Source organism: Camelus bactrianus, chromosome 2, assembly GCF_048773025.1.
Source record: "Camelus bactrianus isolate YW-2024 breed Bactrian camel chromosome 2, ASM4877302v1, whole genome shotgun sequence".
Taxonomy (NCBI): Eukaryota; Metazoa; Chordata; class Mammalia; order Artiodactyla; family Camelidae; genus Camelus; species Camelus bactrianus.
Window position 1 is genome coordinate 25864205 of NC_133540.1, and position 21637 is coordinate 25885841.

The 21637-nt window shown below is 44.3% G+C and overlaps 1 protein-coding gene and 1 long non-coding RNA gene across 2 annotated transcripts in view; one reads left to right on the plus strand and one right to left on the minus strand.

Annotated features, from left to right (window-relative positions):
* The first annotated feature begins 472 nt into the window (after positions 1 to 472).
* The window catches only part of DCHS2 (dachsous cadherin-related 2), a 227994-nt gene continuing 206829 nt past the window's right edge, over positions 473 to 21637 (plus strand). The window contains exon 1 of the mRNA XM_074375400.1: positions 473 to 3232. Within this exon, the coding sequence (XP_074231501.1) occupies positions 1196 to 3232 (2037 nt within the window). The 5' untranslated portion in view covers positions 473 to 1195. The remainder of the gene's footprint in view (positions 3233 to 21637) is intronic.
* On the minus strand, positions 13887 to 21549 carry LOC123612341 (uncharacterized). The gene is made up of 3 exons (XR_006719556.2): positions 21195 to 21549; positions 14662 to 14741; positions 13887 to 14054 (listed from the first exon to the last, which is right to left on the minus strand). It is a non-coding gene; the product is annotated as an uncharacterized LOC123612341 (long non-coding RNA).

A 21637-nucleotide genomic window follows, 5' to 3' on the forward strand; every position in this document is an offset into this window, starting at 1 on the left:
CGCAAGCCGAATCTATTGTCATTCCAGAGGGGAGTGACAAGACTCACACGTCCCGAGTCGTTGAGCGGCATAATAAAGCCTGGTTTCCACCATGTGTGTCACATATTCCCCCGGTTTTCTCGAAGGTTTTTCCAAGTTCCGCCTCTCCCCGCTTTGCAGTCATCCTGGCCCCAGCTGCGCATCGGCCTTTGACTCCATCTGTCCTTCCGCTGGGGACGAGTCTCTCTCGCCAAATGGAGAACACAAGTTTGGCTCCCCAAGGTGATTGTAACCCCCACCCTCTGGCTCAGCCGGAGCCAAGCGTCAGGCCTGCTGAAGGGCCGGTTAAGGGGATGCGGCCCGGGAGGGCGTGGAGAGGCTGCTCTCCTCACCTTCCCCCGCCCCTCGCCACTTTGCACGCTTAGCCGCGCCAGAAGCCCCGCCTGCGCGACCCCCACCCGCCCCACGGCCCAAATCTCCGGGTCCTTCTTCCTTGGCTCCCCCGTCCTCCATCCCTGACCCAGCCACGAATGCGCACTGCTGCAGAGCGGTGACTCGCAGGTTGGAGTTTGCCCGGGTGTGCGGCGCGTCACAGCGCAGGGAAGAGAGCGGAGGGGAGTCCGCGGGGGCTGGGTCGGAGAGGGAGCCGTGCGGTCCTCCGCGCCCGGAGACGCGGCGGGGAGCGGCCACCCCTGGAGCAGCGTACCACTCCCTCTCTCTCTTCATCCCTCCCTCCTCCGCTCCGGCCCCGCGCCCTCACTCCTGGCCTCCCGCCTTTACTCCACCCCTTCCTCGGCCCGACCCCCATCCTCTCCTCGTGTGTGCGCGCTTTAAATAATTTCATCCTTTTGGCAAAAGAAATAATGCACCTGACTTTACCAGGGGGAAACAACCGGCCGAGCAGAATAAGGAACAGATGTAAAAGGAATAAAAGGAAAGAGAAAAAGAGACTCCTTTAAAGAAATCCAGGGGCTGAAGAGGTGGCTGCCGCGGCAGAGGCAGCTAGAGCTTCGCTCCCCGTCTGCACGAGCTGCAGGCGGAGGGCGTTTTCACCAGTTGCAGATGTAACCTCGGGAACTCCTGGGTCTGTTCGCTTGTTTGCCAAACAAAGTCTTTTCTTCTTTGGCTGAGACACCGAAGAGGCTCCCGGATTTTCCTGCCATCCCGCCACAAGCTGGCAGTTACCCGGGAGCCTTCCCCGGGAGCTGGCGGAGAAATGAGCCCTTCAGGGCGGAGGATGGGCGAAGGGCGTCAGCAGCCGGGGGCTCTCGCCGGGAAGCGCCTCCTGCTTCCCGGGAGGAGAGGGGCTCCCTGCCGGCGGCCGGGCGGCGGCAGCGCCGGGGCGCAGCGCTTCCTGCTCGGGCTCTACGTGCACGCGTGGCTGTGGGCGGCCTCAGGCTCATCCGCCCAGGTGTTCAACCTCAGCCTTTCCGTGGACGAGGGGCTTCCTCCGAACACTCTAGTCGGCGACATCCGCGCCGGGCTGCCGGCCGCGCAGCAGCAGCAGGAGGGGGGCGGCTTCTTTCTGTCGGAGGATTCGGATGACTCCCCACTGCTGGACGACTTCCACGTGCATCCGGACACGGGCATCATCCGCACGGCTCGGCGCCTGGACCGCGAGCGGCGGGACCACTATACCTTCGTGGCCGCCACACTGCTGGGCGCCGTGGTGCAGGTGGAGATCCGCGTCAACGACGTGAACGACCACTCGCCTCGCTTTCCCCGCGACTCCCTGCAACTCGACATTTCCGAGCTCAGCCCGCCAGGTACCGCCTTCCGCCTGCCAGGCGCCGAAGACCCCGATGCCGGGTTGTTCAGCACACAGGGCTACACCCTCGTGCAGCCGTCCGAGCTTTCCGAGGACCCCGCAGGACCATTCTTCCAGTTGCGCTACGGGACCCCGGGGTCACCACTTTCGCCGCCGGCCTCGTCGCCCCTGGAGCCCCTAGACCTGGTGCTGCTGCGGCGCTTGGACCGAGAGGCGGCGGCAGCACACGAACTGCAGATAGAGGCGTGGGACGGCGGTCGCCCGCGGCGCACCGGCCACCTGCGGGTGGAGCTGCGGGTGCTGGATGAGAACGACAACCCGCCGGTCTTTGAGCAGAGCGAGTACCGCGCCGCCGTGCGCGAGGACGCTCGGCCAGGCGCCGAGATCTGCCGCGTGCGCGCCACCGACCGTGACCTGGGGCCCAACGGCCACGTGCGCTACAGCATCCGCTCCCGGCAGGCTCCCGGGGGGGCGGGTGGCAGCGGCGGGCCGCTGGGCGACGCGGCCTACTTCGCGGTGGACGAGCTGAGCGGCGTGGTGCGGCTGCAGAGGCCGCTGGACCGCGAGGCGCAGGCCTGGCACCAGCTGGTGGTCGAGGCCCGCGACGGAGGTGCCGAGCCGGAAGTCGCCACCGTGCGCGTGTCCATCGCCGTGCTGGACGTGAATGACAACCGGCCCGCCATTCATCTGCTTTTCCTCACCGAGGGAGGCGCCGCGCGCGTCTCCGAGGGCGCTCGAGCTGGCGACTATGTGGCTAGGGTCTCGGTGTCCGACGCGGATGGCGACCCAGAGAAGGAAGAGGAGGCCGCAGGGGAACTTGGCGTGGGCTTAGAAGGCGGGAGCATCTCGCTGGTCTTGGAGGGCGGGGAGGGAGCCTTTGCGCTTCGGTCTGGAGGCTCCTCAGGAGTATTCTTCCTTTGCGTGGAGGGGCCCCTAGACCGGGAGAGCCGAGACCTGTATGATTTGCGACTGGTGGCCACGGATGCAGGATCCCCTCCGCTGAGCACCGAGCAGACGCTGCTGCTCCGTGTTGCTGACCTCAATGACCAGCCGCCTCTCTTCAGCCAGGAGCATTACCGGGCCTCAGTGTCCGAGGCCGCGGTCCCCGGCACGGCGGTCTTGTGGGTCAGCGCCTCGGATGCGGATGAGCCTGGCACGGACCATGCCCGACTGCGGTACACGCTGGTCCCTCTCCAGGCTCGCTGCAGCCCAGAGGCTCTGAGGCCCACCGCAGAGTGTGGACCGTCCTTCACCATCGATCCCGAAAGCGGTGTGATCAGCACCACTCGGAGCCTGGACCGAGAGATCCAGGAGGCGGTAGAGCTGAAAGTGGTGGCCCAGGACCTCGGAGAGCCCCCGCTCTCCGCCACCTGCCTGGTGAGCATCGCCGTGGACGACGTGAATGACAACGAGCCCGTCTTCCTGAGGCAGGTGTACAACACCACCCTTCCTGAGCACGCCCCAGTCGGACACTGCTTCCTGCAGGTGAGTGCATCCGGCCTGTGGATCGAGGGGAAGGACGGAAGGGATGGAGAAGGTATGAGTACGGACAGGGAAGGAGGATTGTGATGTGGATAGTTATACCCTGGCTCCGAAGGCAGGGGACATGGACTTCAGTGTGTCCTCTGCACGGACGTGAATGGGTGCCCTCTGGTCACCTAATCTTTCTGCCAGGGGCGTTTACTGAATGATCTATAAGGTCCTTTCTACTTCACATGGTATTTGGATCTTGATTTTGCTTTTGGACTCCCAAATTCCTTCAGTCTGGATATGAGCACCCAGATGGGTTTGGGAAGAATCAGACATTCTCACTCAGTTTTATTGTTAAGCAGTGTGCAAATGGCAACATCTCCTGTTTTTGAGCATCAGTGTGTGGCATCCTGGGGAAGTAAGGTGGCCCTCACAAATCAGTTTTTCAAATAAGCAAGTGTTTGCCTTTAAACACTGAACTGTTTCGAGTAACCATTTTCAGAGACTTCTTACATTTTGTCTTACCTTCTTTGCAAGCTTCCAAGAGCTAGAGAAGGACAAATTATTTTTATCATATGTGGGCTGAGCTCCTCCAGCGATGCCTTCAGGACTCAGCAGTAGTTGTGTGCTGTCATCCTTTATAAATTGGGGCTCTCTACTCTGCTTTATGGATGTGTTGCCTTTCCAAGTTCTGATCCCTGCTTCACTCTCAGAATGTTGTGACGTGCACCCTTCTGGCACCACTCCTTATGGCTTCCAATTTCCTATTTCTTATCTGCTGTGAGATAACAAACCATATTTACTCCAGGATAACTTGAGCAAGTAGAGCCTTTGTGGCTAACTAGTGAGAGAAGCCCTAAAGCTCCATTTAGCTCTCAGGCTGGGTTGTTTTAAGCCCTCTGTGGCTTATTTCCTGGCTCTCAGGGTGGGTGAAGCTTTAGCCTTTATAAGTCATGTCTCAAGTAATAACCTTTAGGTAAGTGAGATGCTACTCTGTGGTAAAAACGAGTTACCTGACTCCTCCTTTCTTTGTTCATTCTTTGGAGCTGTGGACAATAGTGATCTCCATCTCTCTCTCTGGCATGATTGGCAGCTCACTGAGTTGCTAGGTTATTAAAAGAAGGCTTGGGAATCAATTAATGCTTGCTGCTGAAACAGACAGATCTGCAAATGCCGGTGAATAGCATAATGGAAGTTTATTTATGCCTCAAGCAGGGTCTGATACGATGCAGGTTGGCTGGTCCTTCTCCATCCAAGGTAGGGCCAGGCCTGGGAGTGACTTAGATCAGGTCCAGCACTGTCCCATAGGTCAGAGCTTAGCCACGTGGCCTCAGCTGTATGCGAAGGCGGCTGAGAATGGAGAGAAGCACATGGCTGCCAGCGAGCCCTGAGAGTTCCTGCCACAGATGTCTCAAACTGAAGTCGTAATCGGTGAGAGTTTGGACTAGATGATTTCCAAGATTTCTTCCATCTGGAAGACCTTAAAGACCTTGGTATGAAACAGTGCAACTTGGCTTCATTCGAAGGAAAATAAGCAGGGTGGGTTAATTGTGATTCCTTTGATTAGAACCTCTCTTGTTAGAGTTGTTTCTAAAATTGTGCGACGATTCTGCCACAGGGTGTGAGTTTATCCCATCATTAAGACTTGGTATGCGGTGGATCCATTAGGGTAAGCTGAACTTGGCTCAGTGTAGGACTCCAGTCTCCAACGGCAGAAAACCTTTCAGGTTGCCAAGTACTGCTGTAGGTGGTGTTAAATGGTGCTGATTAGAATCTCTGGAAATTGCTGCAATCTAGCCTCTCAAGATTGCAGAACCTCCTCTTACACCCTGGGCTCTCCTGTCGCCTCGCCATAGCGGCTGTGTGAATTTCTGTGCTCGGTGAACTTTCTGGCTGACAATCCCCTAACTGCTAGGTAAGCCTCCCCGGAGTGTCTTCCATCTGCTTTCTGTCTCTTTACTCTCTCCATCTTTCTTTACGTCACTTTATAAAAACAAACCTCCCCAGCTGGCCTTTGGCTCTCGCAGCCTCTCCTTTCTCCCAGGGCTTTGCTTCATCCCATTAGATCAATTCTTTTTTTTTTTAAATCAATGCTTGTTGATTTCTTTAAAAAATTTTAAAAATTTATTTAATTTACTTTTTGAATGGGGAGGTAATTAGGTTTATTTATGTATTTAATTTTAGAGGAGGACTGGAGATTGAATCCAGGACCTTGTGCATGCTAAGCATGTGCTCTACCACTGAGCTAGACCCTCCCCACCTCACATCCATTCTTATAACCGTACCTTCTTTCTGTTGCCTCTTGCACCAAAGGGTTTTCACAACGTGGCGGGCACTCATCTGGATTTCTTAATTTCTTCCCCTCCCACGGCCCCCCATGTGGAGACCCCCTTCTTAACAACATACCCCTCAGGAACTCCTTTCAGTATCTCTCAATATTTTTCATGGTCAAGGCAGAAAGGGATTTCTCCTCTGCAGTTCTCAGAGTGACTCCAAGTCCTAGTGTCCGTCTGGCCTGAAAGAGTCTCTTTTTCTTCAGATCACTGTCAGAAAGCGTAACGTCAACCTCTTGGCAAAACCTCACTCGCCACCCTGCACTAAATCCAATGACGGGAGCTACACTTCCAGCCTTTATCTTGTAACCAGATCTTCAAACAGTATAACTCCAGTGTTCACACCTGAATCACACACATGCCATAACCAGATTGTTCTCTCATACCCACCCCTGGTATCAGCACTGTGTTCATTCACTCATTCATTTACTTAATCAAACAACAGCATTCATTGGATAAACAGCATTCAACGAACAATATTTACTGGGTACCTAGCACCTTCCAGGAAGTGGTCTTGGTGCTGGGGAGGCAGCGGGGAGCAGAATGGGCACCCTGTCTGACTTTGAGGAACCCACCTAGGAGGAGTGCCAGCCATTAGAAGTAGTACCTACCGTCTGGGAAGGACGTGAGGGGTGGGAAGGCCTGGTTCCTCCTGTGCTCCGTGGACCGAAAAGGACCAACCGATATTTTGTTTCTGAGTCACTCTATCCTTTGGGCCTGTGTCCTTTTTATTAATCCCCTAGCTTCTAGCCAAGTCTTTTAAATATATTAGCTTTGTGGAGGTAAAAATGGAGACCCCAAAACACCCCCGCGGGTGGTCTGACGTAAGGGAAGATTAATTAGCTTTAGTCAAAGTGTGAAGGGCTGGCAACCCGTCTCCTGAAGTCTGAGTGGTGATGAAGGCAAAGGATGCTGAGGTAAGGTGGTTCTCAGGAATAGTGTGAGGTCCCTTCTTTCAAGACACTCTCCTAATGGCAACCTTGGCTGTAAGAGACTTTATTAAGGAAGGTGTTTCCTAACATCTTAGTATCACCTTTGATTTCCTCCCCAAATTTAACCACACTAGTTGCCAAGGCCTTTAGTGTTTCTTACATCCCTCCCTTCATTTATACCCGTGGTCATCATCCCAGATCTGTTCACATCATTCCTCGTCTTCTGTTGCCTGTCCTTGACACTGGAGGGATTTAGGTATATCGTGGATGCCACCTCCTCCCACTAAATATTTCCTTGTTCTGTCCAGCTCTTTTTTTTTTTTTTTTAAATTTCTTTTTCTTTCCTTATTGATGTATAGTCAGTTTACAGTGTGTCAGTTTCTGGTGTCCAGCATAATGTATCAGTCATACATATACATGCGTTTATTCATTTTCAGATTCTGTTTCATTATAGGTTACTACAAGATATTGAATATAATTCCCTGTGCTATACAGAAGAAACTTGTTGTTTATCTATTTTATGTACAGTAGTTAATATTTGCAAATCTAGAACTCCTAATTTACCCCTTCCCACCCCCCTCTTCCCCAGCAGTAACCATAGGGTTGTTTGCTACGTGAATCTGTTACTGTTTTGCAAATAAGTTCATTAGTGTCTTCATTTTTCTTTTTCTAGATTCCACATATGAATGATATTATATGGTATTTTTCTTTCTCTTTCTGACTTACTTCACTTAGAATGACGATCTCCAGGTCCATCCATGTTGCTGAAAATAGCATTATTTTATTCTTTTTTATGGCTGAGTACTATTCCATTGTATAAATATATCACAACTTCTTTATCCAGTCATCTGTTGATGTACATTTAGGTTGTTTCCATGTCTTGGCTATTGTAAATAGTGCTGCTATGAACCTTGGGATGTAGGTGTCTTTTCGAATTAGAGTTCCCTCCAGATAAATGCCCAGGAGTGGGATGACTGGGTCATATGGTAAGTCTATTCCTAGTCTTTTGAGGAATCTCCGTACTGTTTTCCACAGTGGCTGCACCAAACTGCATTCCCACCAGCAGTGTAGGAGGGTTCCCTTTTCTCCACAGCCTCTCTCGCATTTATTGTTTGTGGACTTTTGAATGATGGCCATTCTGACAGGTGTGAGGTGATACCTCATTGTAGTTCTGATTTGCATTTCTCTGATAATTATGTGCAGCTCTTTTCTTAATTTTTTTTATGGTGCTGTGGTGGTTTACTTGTATTAGTAAGACGATGGATTGTGATCACCTTGTGCAGTTGCAATTTAATAGTATTTGAGTCCCCTGTAATTCCTAGTGTCCTCAGTCTCATATACTGGAAGATCAATACTTTTGTTAAATTGTATTGAAGAGCTACATAATGAAAAAAAATTTACTAAGATGGGTTACAACTAGCCAAGGCTTTTACTTTCTAATTGTTTTTACATTTTATTTGCATTTATATTACATTTACTATAAAGTTTATTTCCTCCATTTATTTTATCATTGATCCTTTGGAATTTTATGGTCTGAATTGCATTGTTTATCCCTCACCTGACTGCAGACATACTCTCATTGCTTACCTTACATACATGCTTATGTCCTTACACTGTGTGTGCCAGCTTTGATGGTCATAGAATTGTATTAGCTGTATATGATTGTCTTCTTCTGACTCTTTTGAGTGGACCTGATCTGCCTGTCCACACACACCGAAAGCATGTGAGATTTCCACAGCAGTCCTTTGCACCAGTCTCCGGGATGTGTCTAGATTACAAGCCAATGGTCATCCTCCCAGATTATCTGACTTTCGCTGCCTTTATACTGTAGTTCCTAGCACGTGCTGTGTATGCCTCTGGCTTTGCTTTGATGACCTGTTTTCGGTACTCGAGATGCGCTGTAGAGTTCTCGCTCGGACCTCATTTCGGTACCCTTCTTCTCCTTGCCCCCACTGAGCTGCTGCCCAACACCGAGCAGCTGGCTTTACCTCCTTTCCCCTTTTCCTGCTTGGGAAAGATGATCAGATAATATGCTGGGCTATGTAATAGGAGGGGTATAGCCTTGCATCTGTGGGATGTATTACAGTCAGTATATAACTTAACAGCACTTTGCTTAGTTCTTGGTTCTAGAACTGAAGATGGCTGGCATCACACGGTGGAGAGTTGATAGCTGTAAATACTAAAATTAGGCTACATGCAGTGATGAAATGTACAGCCAGACCATGGGGTCATTGTGCCTGGGTTTGAATCTCAGGTCTACTATTTCTCACTAACTATGTAATCTTGGGCCCCGTGCCTCAGTTTCCTCATCTGGAAAATATGGATAACAATGGTGTCAGCTTGATAAAGTTTTAGTGTGTGTAATGAATTGCTACATATATGCTTAAAACAACGCTTGACTTACAGTAAGTGCCCAGTGCATGTTACGTATTATGAAATGTTAGTAAATATGACTTCTAGAAATGGTGAAGAAGACGATTTTGCCTGATACAATAAAGGCTGAGGATGAATTAAAAGTGGCGTTTCAAATAAAATTCTCTTGCACTAAAAGAAGAAGCAAAAAACTTTAAATTGTGTGTTTGGTTTTCAGTGAGATGTGTGTTTCTGACAATGAAGGCAGAAATCTGTTTTGCTTACATTGGAAGCTTGTAACATCTCCTTATGGGCTGATAGAATCCCGCTTGTCTAAAGGAAGGTTCAGTAGCAATCCTTTCCTCCGCCAAAAAACAAAACAAAACAGAACAAAACAAAACACCATGAAGGTCTTAGAGAGGCTAGGCCCCGTGATGTAAGCTGTATGAGTCCTAAAGGGGTTCCCCGCAGGGCGCTAAGCATCGTACTTAGACTCAGTGCCAGCACCTGACCGCTCTCCGTTGTGCAGAGCGTGATTCTGGTCCAGAGTCACTCAGTGTCTTTTTTGGTATTGAGTTATAAGTAACATATAACATAAAATGAGTTTCAGGAGATCAACGTAGTGATTTGATATTTTTATATATTATGAAATGATGGATGCAGTTACCATCCATCACCATGCAAACTGATTACAATATTGTCGACTGTATTTGTTTGCTTGTTTGCTTTGTTTTTTTAGATTACACATATCAGTGAAATCACATGGTACTTGTCTTTCTCTGTCTCACTTAGTTCGCTTAGCACAATACCCTCCAGGTCCATCCACGTTGCCACAAGAGGCAGGAGTTTGTATTGAACAGACGAAAATGTCTTACACTTGTTTGTTGTTCAGTCTTGCTGCTTTTGCCTGCACTGGGGGAATGGTACTAGAGCACAGTAGTAGGAAGGTTGGCCTGGGAGGTCTATAAAGGGAGAATTGCTACACCCTTGAATAAGTTATGAGGGGAGAAGGGGTGGAATGAGTAAAAGATGACGCTGTATTTTCAGCCTGGGTTAGTAGGGGGAATAGGAAAAGCTAGAAGTGAAATTTTGGGGAAGAAAGATGCTCACTTAGTTGAGGGTTTGATATGTTGAGTATGAATGAATGGCCAGTAGTCCAGGAAAAGAGATCTTGCAACTTTTTATTTATTTGTTTATTTATTATTTTTAGTGGGGGGCAGGGGGAAGTAATTAGGTTTGTTTGTGTTTATTTATTTATTTTATTTTATTGAGTTATAGTCAGTTTACAATGTTGTATCAATTTCCTGCGTAGAGCACTTATCTATTTTTAATGGAGGTACCGGGGGTTGAACCCAGGACCTTGTGCATGCTAGGCACGTACTCTACCACTGAGCTAGACCCTCCCCTGCTGCAGCTTTTTAGATATCCAGAGCTCCAGTGCAGGAGAGAGCCGAGGGTTAAAGATATAAACTTGGGACTCATTCATGTGGAGGCGATAATTAAAGCAGTGGAAGTTAAAGTGAAGATAATGAGAGAAGAGTCAATGGCTCAGGATGGTGGCTGGGACAGGGGTCACGCCACTCGGATGGTGTTGGAGGGCAGGGCTCTGTGGTTAGAGTGCTGTTTTCTTATTTTCTGGAATCCCATGGACTGGAGAATCTCGAAAGATGGTTGGCATCTTGCCCCATTTTCTGAGCTCCGGCAAACTGCTTCTGAAATAGTCACCATCCCTCTCCGCAGCCCCAGGCATTAAGGCACATGTTACCTGGCTCTGCTATTCTGTCCTCCCACTTCTTTTTTACTGACCTCCTGGTCACTCCGCCATGTGCATGGAGGATGCTGACAGCCATTTAGCGTTTTACCTCTACCAAAACTCTTACCATTCAGGCAAATTGGCCTTACTTACATTTTCCCCACTGGCCTGATTTTGTATCTTTTATTCTGCTTCTTTCCAGGAACCTGTCCCACAGCTGTACTCTAAAACCTGGTATTTATCTGGAACAGATCCACCTTTTGAATCTCATCTTGCATCCCAGTCTCTGTCACGGCCTCCAAGCCTATTAGCCTTCTCAGTCTGATTGATTTACATTTACTTTTTGAAACTGTATTTGTGGGCGGCTCCTTTTCTTCCTTTTCCCTTCTTAGATATCAGCCCCCTTCTTGCTTTAGTTCCTTCTCTGTGCAGCTGGGACTCCTGGAAGAACCAAATTAACCCTTGATCTTCCATACCTGGGCATGTATTACTGACGGTGGATCAGTCTCACTTCTGTGCTCCTCCGCCTTCCAACGCTTGGGCTGCGGAGTGCTGCTGAAGGAATTCCAAGTGAGGATTTGTTCTAAGTGGATGGCGTCAGCTGGACCCTCAATACTGCTGGGCAATTTTGTTGTATTCACCTTAGCATCTCTCCCATGACTTTGACACAGGAAGATAATGTGGGGCGAGAGGCTGTCCATGTCCCAGGTCTCGGTTGAGTTTTTGGGACATGCCATGCCAAGTATGGGTCCTTGGCTTTGCATCGGAAAGAATTCAAGAGTGAGCCACAGTTGAGTAGGGGTAGATTTATTCAGAGATACCTACTCCAGAGAGAGAGCAGACTGTCTCAGAAGGCAAGAGGAAGGCCACGAGGTGTGGGAGTTGGGTGCTCAGTTTAAAGTTAAAGCACACTCCGTGGACAGTGTGGTCCACCTCACTCAGAAGGGAGAGTGGCCACGAGGCGTGGGGCTGTTAGTTTTTATGGGCTCCAGAGTGTCATGCTGACAAGTGGGAGGGTTATTCCAGCTACTTTGGGGGAGGGGGTGGCGAGTCCCAGGAATTAGGCCACCACCCACTTTTTGACTTTTTATGGTCAGCCTCAGAACTGTCAAGGCGCCTGTGGAATGTCATTTTCCATGTTAATATATAACAATGAGTGTATAGTGAAGCTCAAGGTCTAGTGGAGATCAAATCTGCCGTCTTGGTCCTCAGTGTCTACTGGGAGTTGAATCTTCCACTATCTTGGTGTTAATTACTATGTCATTCTTTGAATGGTTGTGCCCTGTCCCCTTCCTTCCTGTCTCACCTTAACTCTCTTTAAGCATCATGTTCTGATCCCTTTACTCTTTGCAGGTAATCATGCCTCAGTCAGAGGGGAAAACTTGCCCCCACCATCGGACTTTTCTGTATCATGTGTGCCACGCAGTCCTCAAGGACTGAGTGAGTCTTCCCTGTCCAAACCGAGCTTATTCATCCACAGTGTACGTTTCACCCCTCCCATCTTTTCTGACGTGGCTTCTCAATTATCCTCTTTCTCTTCGATCTTTTACCCCTGCCTCGGTACTTTTCTCTTCTCTTTAGCAGGTAATATGCCCCTCCCACTGTTTGCAGTATTTCCAAATGAAGGCTGGGGCTATCTTGCCCCTGTTTGCTCAACTTCCTTCTTCAGTGCCCTGGGATGATTGAATCTGCTGCCTGTTGGCCCATGTCTGCCCAGGCCTGGCCATATGTTAAGAGCCCTTTCCCACTTGAAGAAGGGCTCTGGAAATCTTTGCTGTTGGTCAGTGTCTGGTATCCCTTGATGCTGGACTAAGGACCTCTTGAGCAAAAGTGGCCTTCGTTAGCATCTGTCACTGTCAGGAAGTTGTCAGGCTAAGAGAGGACATGTAGAATTTATTATTGCTCACTTCTTAATATTATATCCTGTAGTTGATGGAAGCTATTAACTAGTATCTTTCATATGAGAAAAAAAGCGTTGACTCAGTTAAGATGGGATATTGTGTTGAACAGACAAAAATGTCTTAATTTTGATTATTGTTTAATCTTGCTACTTTTACTTTTTTAATCTCTGGCTTTGGCCATACTACCCCTGCTCTGTGCATTAAGGCACTGGCGTCTTTCTCTATTAGCAATTCTGCCTTGAATTTCCTTTTAAAAAGCCCACGCTGTTAACTTTGTGTCAGGGTTTACCATTTTCCCGTAAAAAGGCAGATCTCGGATTGCCCTCTGATGAAGTGCGTGGAAGCTCTTTGAGACGAGGGACGAGGTTGACTGGTGCTCATTCTGTCCAAGTGTCCTTGACTTGGACAGAGGAAGAATGATCTAATGGATAAAAGCTTGTGCTGTGAAGCAAGACAGAACAGGGTTTACATTTCAGCTCTGTCACTTAGTAACCGGGCCTGGCGCATGTTCCAAAACCTTTGTAAGCCTCAGCTTTCTCGACCATAAAAAAAGGAATGATAATAGGATCAACCTCACAGGGCTAGTGTGAAGATTAAATGAGATGCTGTGTACCCAGGGCACAGAGCAGTGCCTGACGCGTGGTCAGCTCCCAGGAAAGTTTATCACAATGCGTCGCCTCACTTGAGTTTTGATTAAACTGAGGAGCTAAGTGAGAGCAAAAGAAAGAAATGTCAGTCTCTTGTTTTAAAAACCTCAATGACTAGTCGTGTTACATGGATAGAGAGATGATCTTGCACCTCCAGTGACCCCCTAGGAAAGCTCACTGTCTTAAGTGCTGTGGAGAACTTCAGTCCCAGATTTAGTCTGCTTCTTATCACAGACGGTCCCAGGGGCCTTCTGGGCTTTGAGGATTCCTTGCCCTTCTTGGTTTAAAGTAAAGATTAGAGTAGCCTATTCCCTGACATGCTTCCACAGTTCATCTCTGGTCATATTTGCCAGTCCCATGGTGCCCATGCTCTTGGGCATGTATCTGGCCTTCCAACGTCAAGGGTATTTCCTAAGGAAAAGGCACCACCAGGCTTTGTCTTCTGTGCTTGTCCTTTGAGTTGTAATTATCCTAGTGAAAGAGGAAAACATTGATGCCATAGGAGGTAGCTGACTTGTGTCTTCCTTTTCTTATTAATTATCCTGAAACTTATTCTCATTCAGTAGTAGGAATTGGGCAAAGGGAAGAAAGAGATGCTTTCAGTTTTCCTTTAACTAGAGTCAAGAGGAACAATATCATTCACAGTACCCTTTAACAAACACTTCTTGACACACTACTTTAATTGTAAAATAAAGTCATTGAGTGGTTTTGAATAATTTCATTTATTCAGAATCATGACAGAAAACAGGTATAGTGACAGAAGAAAGAAGACATCAATTGAAATTTATTTATTTCTCCTGTAAGAAAGCTGAACAAAACAGATCATTCCTTAGAAGTTCTTTTGCATAACAAAATAGGAAACTTAGAGTTTAAATTCAGTCATCCCTTGGTATCCATGGAGTATTGGTTCCAGGACCATCTGCAAATACAAAAATCCTTGGGTGCTTAAGCTTGTCATATAAAATGGCGCAGTGTAGTATTATAATTAGAATATTAAGGAAAACATTTTTTTCAGTTTAATTTCTATATGTTGTGTGTACACTTGATATATTGATATCCTTTATGTAATCAATAAGTTATTTGTTTATGCTCACTTTATAGAAATTAGAACCTATATTTTCTATCCTAAAGGATGGTAGTAATTTTTAATTGTTGATTTTTTTTGATGATACTGTTGATTTAATTCATACTAAATCTTCAGACAAGAAATTACCATCCACTGGATGCTTCTAAGGAATGTATGTGGCAAAAATCAAGGAAGACTTGTGGTGTAGCTTGTGTTCACAAGGATAGCGCAGAGGAAAGAACAAAACAGAACTTGAGGCAATTTCTCATCTCATTGGAGTTTGATTATTGGCAGTTAACTCAAAATTTCTGTTCAGATACAAGAGACTGTCCTCTATCTTTAAAAGCCCTTTTATTCAGATTATTCTAAGTCCTTTTGTTCTTCATTTAAATTAACTGTGTAGAAATAGCCAATGCTGTGGGTATGTTCTCAAGAGATTGAATATTATTTCTAGCCTTACCATAAATAGACATGAATACTATTTGATTTCCAACCGTTGTCTAGTTAGAAACTTCTCATGTTGTACACTTCTCTTGATTTCTGCATTTGGAAACACAGAGGAAGTTATTGTTTACATAGAGATTGAACTGTCTAGTTCTTAAGAACTATCATAAAAGAACCCAGTCATGAGGTAAAAAAACCATCGAAGCTTATGCACTGTTTACTTTCCTTTGAAGTATAGATTATTTTAAGTGCTGAACTGTTAAAAATAATACAAAGGCTGCTCTGTTACATTATGCATAAACAAGAACACAGTATTTCAGTGCTGGCGGATACTTTATTTCCTGGACTCATCTAACAAGAACTTTTATGCGGTATTTTTCTTGTGTAGCATCTAATTGTCATGCTTATGTCTGTTCCACTTCCATCATCTCTCAGTGTCCAGCATAAAGAAGAGAGGTGACAGGAAGGGCAATTTATTAACCAATGTTTGACATTTACAAATTAATTAACATACTCTAGGTGATTTGATTACTTGCATTAAAAATATAGATTCTGTGTGTATTACAGCATACTTCTAATAGCACAAAATGAATTTAACAAGTTGACCTTGAGTTTTGAATCTGAGTATATTTTGAAAGAAAGATGATTTTGAGGGAATATGGTAGTATTCTGTTTTGCCATATACACTGAGAAATACAGTTGTGCTCTTATCTAAATTCATAACATCTTAAGGCTACTTTGCTGTTATTTCTCTAAATGCACTTTAACATATGAAGTACAGTTACTACTTTTGTCTGTCATTTGTAAAGATAACTTTTTCTTTTTCTTTTTAAAGGAGAAAGATAAGCTTGTCCCATGTATAAAGAGGAATTTTTCTAGAAGTTACTTTTTCTTTACTTTTAAAGATTATTTTTTTCTACCTCATTCCTTATTTTCTCTGTTTCTGAGATTTCAAATGCACGTATTTTAGACTCTTTGATCTGAGGTCTTGAGGCTCTGTTCATTTTTCTTTTCAATAATTTTCTTGTTTTTCAGATCAGATAGTTTCTTTTGCTTTATTTTCAAATTCACTGTTTTATTTCTCCTCTCTAGTCTGCTGTTAAGCACATCCAACAGTTTTTTAAAAAATTTCAGATGTTGTATTTTTCATTTGTAGAATTTCCATTTTGTTTTATTTTATAGCTTCTGTTTCTCTGCTGAAGTCGTCTATCTTTTCATTCATTACAAGAGTGTCTTCCTTTATCTCTTGTAGCTATAAAGTCTTTGTGAATTTTAACATCCGAATCATCCTGGGGTTTGCCTCTTTGTTGTTGTTTTTTTTTTCTCTTGAAAATAGGTCACATTTCCCTAGTTATTCATATGTCAAATAATTTTGCGCTGTATTCTGGACATTGCATATATTATGCTGTGAGACTCTGGATTTTGTTATGTTCTTCTGAATAGTGTTGCTATTTTTGTTTTAGCAGGCAATTAACTTGGTTGTACTCAAACTGAAGCCTCTGATTTTTGAGCACCAGTGCAAATCTCAGTTCAGTTTTCTTAACTGGGTTTTTGCAATATTCCCCACACATGTGTAGGTCACGGGTAAGTCAGAGAAAGGGTAGGGCTCATGCAGAATTCGGCACTTGCCTGGAAGGCTTTCTCCTACCGGAGATTTCCGTCCCACTTTCTAGGGGCTGTGGTTGCCCTGACCTCCATCTTAAGGGTCTTTATTCTAGGGGGACTGCATGCCTTCATTGGTGCTTTAGCCTCCCTGAATGACGCCTTATCTGACACCTGTCCTTGGGTAACAATCTAAAAATAAGTAGAGTAAGTTAAACTAAAAAAATGGAAAACCCACTCTACATCAGTCCATTCTTCCAATTTTTTGACCCCTTGTGAAAATCTTGCTGCTTTTATTTCATTCCAAGAGACTTCAGATTCTTTACTGTTGTTGTTTTATTCAGAATTTATAGTTGTTACATGCAAGACGATAAGTTTTTGAAAGAGTATACTCAAAACTTCTGCTTTTTCCTTAAATTCAAATTTCTGTGAATTTCAATGAGATTTAGATGATTAAGACTTAATATTACTGAGTCCTTTGAATATAAAGCCTGTAGAATTTCACTCCATTTATAATATGCTAGATTATGATTGAATGGAAGCTAATGTGTACAGCTATAAAAGTTTACTGATTCAGTGTTTCATGGATCAATTCATGTTAAATAGTAATGAAAATTAGCAATTTTTGTGTGTTAGTTTCCCCCATGCTCAATAAATAATTTTATGTATTTATAATTCTAGAATTTTAATTGAACAAATGATAATCCTTCACAAAAAAAGGGAAAATAGTAATCAACTCCGTGAATTTGCCAATAATGTTTCCCGCCATGTGTGCATTTAGGCTGAGACATGCAGGAAAAGGAATTCACGATGACCCATTTGAGGAAAATCAGTCCTTATCAAGCCCTTGTCCAAATGTGCAGAACCAGCTAGTACTGTTAACAAGTATTAATGCTGTGTTTTAATACGCCAAAGAAACCTTTGTCTAAGCAGAAATTAATTTTGCTGCTTTTTTTTTTTGTAAGTCAAGGCTTTAGAGCCCAAATACCTCATAATTATCTTTTACTAAGTGCCTCATTCTCTCATCACAAATCAGGTAGAACCTAACATTTCCTTTGGTGAATAGTTTCTTTCAAAAGCATTTGTAACTCAGACCTGATTATGTGACTCATGCCTAAGGCTTCAGTGACCTTGCAGTTGTTAGATCGGGTTCAAAGTCCTTGCCTAGTCCATTCCGCCTGCCTTTCTATCCTTATTCTGAGGAATCTCCCCAAGCCCTTCATACTTCACTAAGGCACCATGCTCTTTTTCACCTCAGGCGTTTGCTCTGTATTATGTGCTGAATGTTTGTGTCCCCAAGATCCATATGCAGAAGCTCTGACACCCCAGGTGATGGTATTTGGTTTCTCTTTCTCTCTTTTTTTTTTTTTTTTTTATTGTTCAAATGGAGGTACTGGGAATCAAACCAAGTACCTTGTGAATACTCAGCATACTCTCCAGCTGAGCTATACCCCCACCCCCAATGGTATTTGGAAGTGTGGCCTTTGGGAGGTCTTGGTTTAGATGAGGTTGTGAGGGTGGGGCCCCTGTGATGAGATTAGTATCTTTATAAAAACAAGAGATCAGAACTTGTTCTCTCTACCATGTGAGGAAGCAGTAAGAGGCTGGCCCTCTGCAAGCCAGGAAGAAGCCTCTCCCCAGAATCCAGCCATGCTGCACCCTCATCTTGGACTTCCAGCCTCCAGAACCGTGAAAGTAAATTTCTGTTTTTCAAGCCTGCCAGTCTGTGGACTTTCCTGCGGCAGCCAGGGCTGACTAAGTAAGACGCTGCTTCTTCCCTTTGCTTGGAATGTGCTGTTCTTGTCATTTCTACCATGGGTTCTCCTTCCTCCAGCTCCTTTTGCTTGTTTTTGGAAAATATTACATCCTTAGAAAGACTTCCTTGACCATCTAATCTTCCCACTTCACCGCTGTTAATTAAGTCCTATCTTACAAACACGCATAGATGGTACGTGTTATGCAATCCACCTCTTTTGTAGCATGCCTCGCGCAGCTAACCTGTGTAGCATCTGCTTCCCTGCTCATCATAGGTTCCAGAGATGACGGCGGAGGCTTGATCTGTCTTGCTTGCTGACAAGTGCTTACTAGAATGCATAGTATATAAAAACAGAGAGATTTGTCCAATGATAAAATGGAATGACCTGCATTGTACTCACTTAAATGAGTGTTGACTGTCTCAGGACTTGAGCGTCTCCTACAGCATTCTTACTGCTTTCTGAAAAGCGGGGCTGCCATTGGAACACCTACTATCAACATTATAATACGGGAAGGCAGTTAATATCCTTTTTATGCTGCAATTTAGTGCCAGGCAGTTCTCATTTCATGTAAAAGACATGCTCTCTGTCAGTGCCTCTTTTTAGACTTTATCAGAATGTAAAGCTATGAATTTTGCATATTAGCAGAGATATTTCTGAAGTCTTTTGGTTGCTGAAACGTCTCAAGTTGCCCATCGGCCATTGAGTCCTTTAACTTGTCTTTGAAAGGCATTTATATCTCTCATTGTTATCCAAAGAAATTGAGTAGCTGATCTGAGAATATAGCAGTATTTTCACTTTTTAGTTTATTCTGTCTGTTCTCTGCCTTGAATAATAATTCAAACAAAACAGTTCAAAACTTAAAAAGGAGAACAATTACATTGAGTATATTTCCTCTTTTTTTTTTGGAGGAATGCCAATATTGTAAAGCACTTTTCCAATCCTTTTAAACAGAATATGAGCTGACTTATTAATAGTTATGTGCTCAGCGGGAGACAGCAAGTAGAAAGATCATAGATAGACTGGAGTCTGTCTGGCTCTGCACGTTGTAAACTGTATTCTTTGAACCTCATTTTCGTCATCTAGAAAATGGGATAATAATAGATACTTCGAAGCGTTAGTTTGAGCATCAAAGGTAATATATTTTAAACACTAGCACATAGTAATCACTTAAAAAGTTGTGACTATTTCTTATAAGTGGAGACAGAAGCTCAGCCAGACATTATTCTTAAGACTGGTTCTTGCTGAACTGGGTGAGATTTCTTCACAGAGGACTGAAGGAAGTATTCACTACAAAAAGGGAAATAGAATTCGAGTCCTCTGTTTGTAGGATTAATTTTCCTTATTAATGCTGAGTTACCCATCTTGTCCTAATAAATAATGAGATTGGGCATGGCCATACATGATACATCCTAATCCTGAAAAAAATGAAGATATGGCTGCATAAAATGCAGAAAAGTGTGGCTAGTTTTTTCTTTAAGATTTCAGCTGATCGATTATATGAATCGATCCTTAACTTTATATTGCTCTCCAAGGGTTAATTTATAGCTTTGATGGTCAGAACTCTGTAGTGTCAGACATTTGGTATATGAGGTCCAGAGCTACTCTGAAATGTCAAGGCTTCAGTTTAAATTGCAGTTTTTCTCTTTTTTGATTTTGTTGAGTTTGATGTGTTAAACTTAGAATATACGAGTTTACGGAAAGTGTTAGGTACATTCATTCCTTTGATATTTATCAGGGATATAAAAACAATTTCATACTTTTGCTGAAAAATAACTAACCTGGAAATTGTGATGATGTGATAGTGATTTTAAAAAGTATTAGTATATTAATTATCAGAGAAATGCAGATCAAAACTACAATGAGGTATCACCTTACACCTGTCAGAATGGCCATCATTCAAAAGTGCACAAATGATAAACGCTGGAGAGGCTGTGGAGAAAAGGGAGCCCTCCTACACTGTTGGTGGGAATGTAGTTTGGTGAAGCCACTATGGAGAACAGTATGGAGATGCTGCAAAAAAATGAAAATTAGACTTACCATATGATCTAGCAGTCCTACTCCTGGGCATATATCCAGAGAAAACTAACTTGAAACAACATATGCACTCCAGTGTTCACAGCAGCACTATTTACAATAGCTAAGACATGGAGGCAACCTAAATGTCCATCAACAGATGACTGGATAAAGAAGTTGTGGTATAGTTATACAATGGAATACTACTCAGCTATAAAAAAGAATGAAATAATGCCATTTGCAGCAACATGGATGGACCCAGAGATTGTCATCATAAATGAAGTAAGCCAGAAAGAGAAAGACAAACATCATATTTTATCACTTATATGTGGAATCTGAAAAAATGACACAAATGAACTTTTTACAAAACAGAAACAGACTCACAGACATAGAAAACAAACTTATGGTTACCAAGGAAGAAGGGGAGGTGGAGGGATAAATTGGGAGTCCGGGATTTGCAGATGTTAACTACTATATATAAAATAGATAAACAAAAGTTTCTTCTGTACAGCACAGAGAACTATATTCAATATCTTGTAATAACCTATAGTGAAAGAGAATATGAAAGGGAATATATATGTACATATAAATGTAGAACTGAATCACTGTGCTTTACGCCAGAAATTAACACAACATGGTAAACTGACTACACTTCAATAAAAAAAACGTTCATTTAAAAGCTGTTTACAGATACGGAACTATAATAACTCTTTAAAACCATGGGCAGCAAAAATAACCATTGCCGTCTAGTGAGAGAATTAGAACAATTAGATAATGGAGTCAACTAGGAATATAATGAGGATAAAAGCCTGTCTTTAATCTTTTATTTATTTTAACAAATCTTAAAGAAGCATGGCAACATATTAACATTTTAATATCTGGTTGATATGTCATGTGTATTTGGTACATTACTTTATGCTGTTTTAAAAATCGGAATAAAAGTGACTCTGAAGTTTCATGCACATTAAAAAGTATTAGCACATTCATTTTTATATAATTGGAACATTAGAAATAATGTAACTTATTGCATTTAACCTCATCGTTCTACTGATTTATAACTTAGGAAAAAAATACAATATTAATAGGAAAACGAATTCATTCCTTGATGAATGTTCTTCCTACAGAAGAAAACATGCTCATAATAATAGCGTGTAACAAACATTGATTGAATACTTACTATATACCAGGCACTGTTCTAAGAGATTTAGATGCATTAACTTGTTTCATTCTCACAACACCCTGCATGGGAGGCACTGCTATTATCTCCATCTTGTGGATGAGAAAGCTTAGGAGCAGAGGGGCTATGTATCTCAGCCAGATTCCTCAGCCGGTGCGTGGCAGAGGGTCCAGCTCCTGGGTAGCAGACACTGCGATGGAAACTTGCTCAGAGGAAGACTGCGGGGGACTTGCTGCTGAGAACGCCCCCTGGACGGGAGTGAGGGAAGCAGGACTGAGAAGAAGGGATTGATGCAGCCTCCCCTTTGCGGAGCGCTGGGCTGGAGAGAAGCCCTTCAGCTCCCTCCCGAGTTGAGTCTTGGGGCTGCTGGTGAGGCAGGGTCATGGCTGTAGCCATGGGAGAGGCAGCTCCCTTTGGCAAAACACAATTCCTGGGTGCTGACC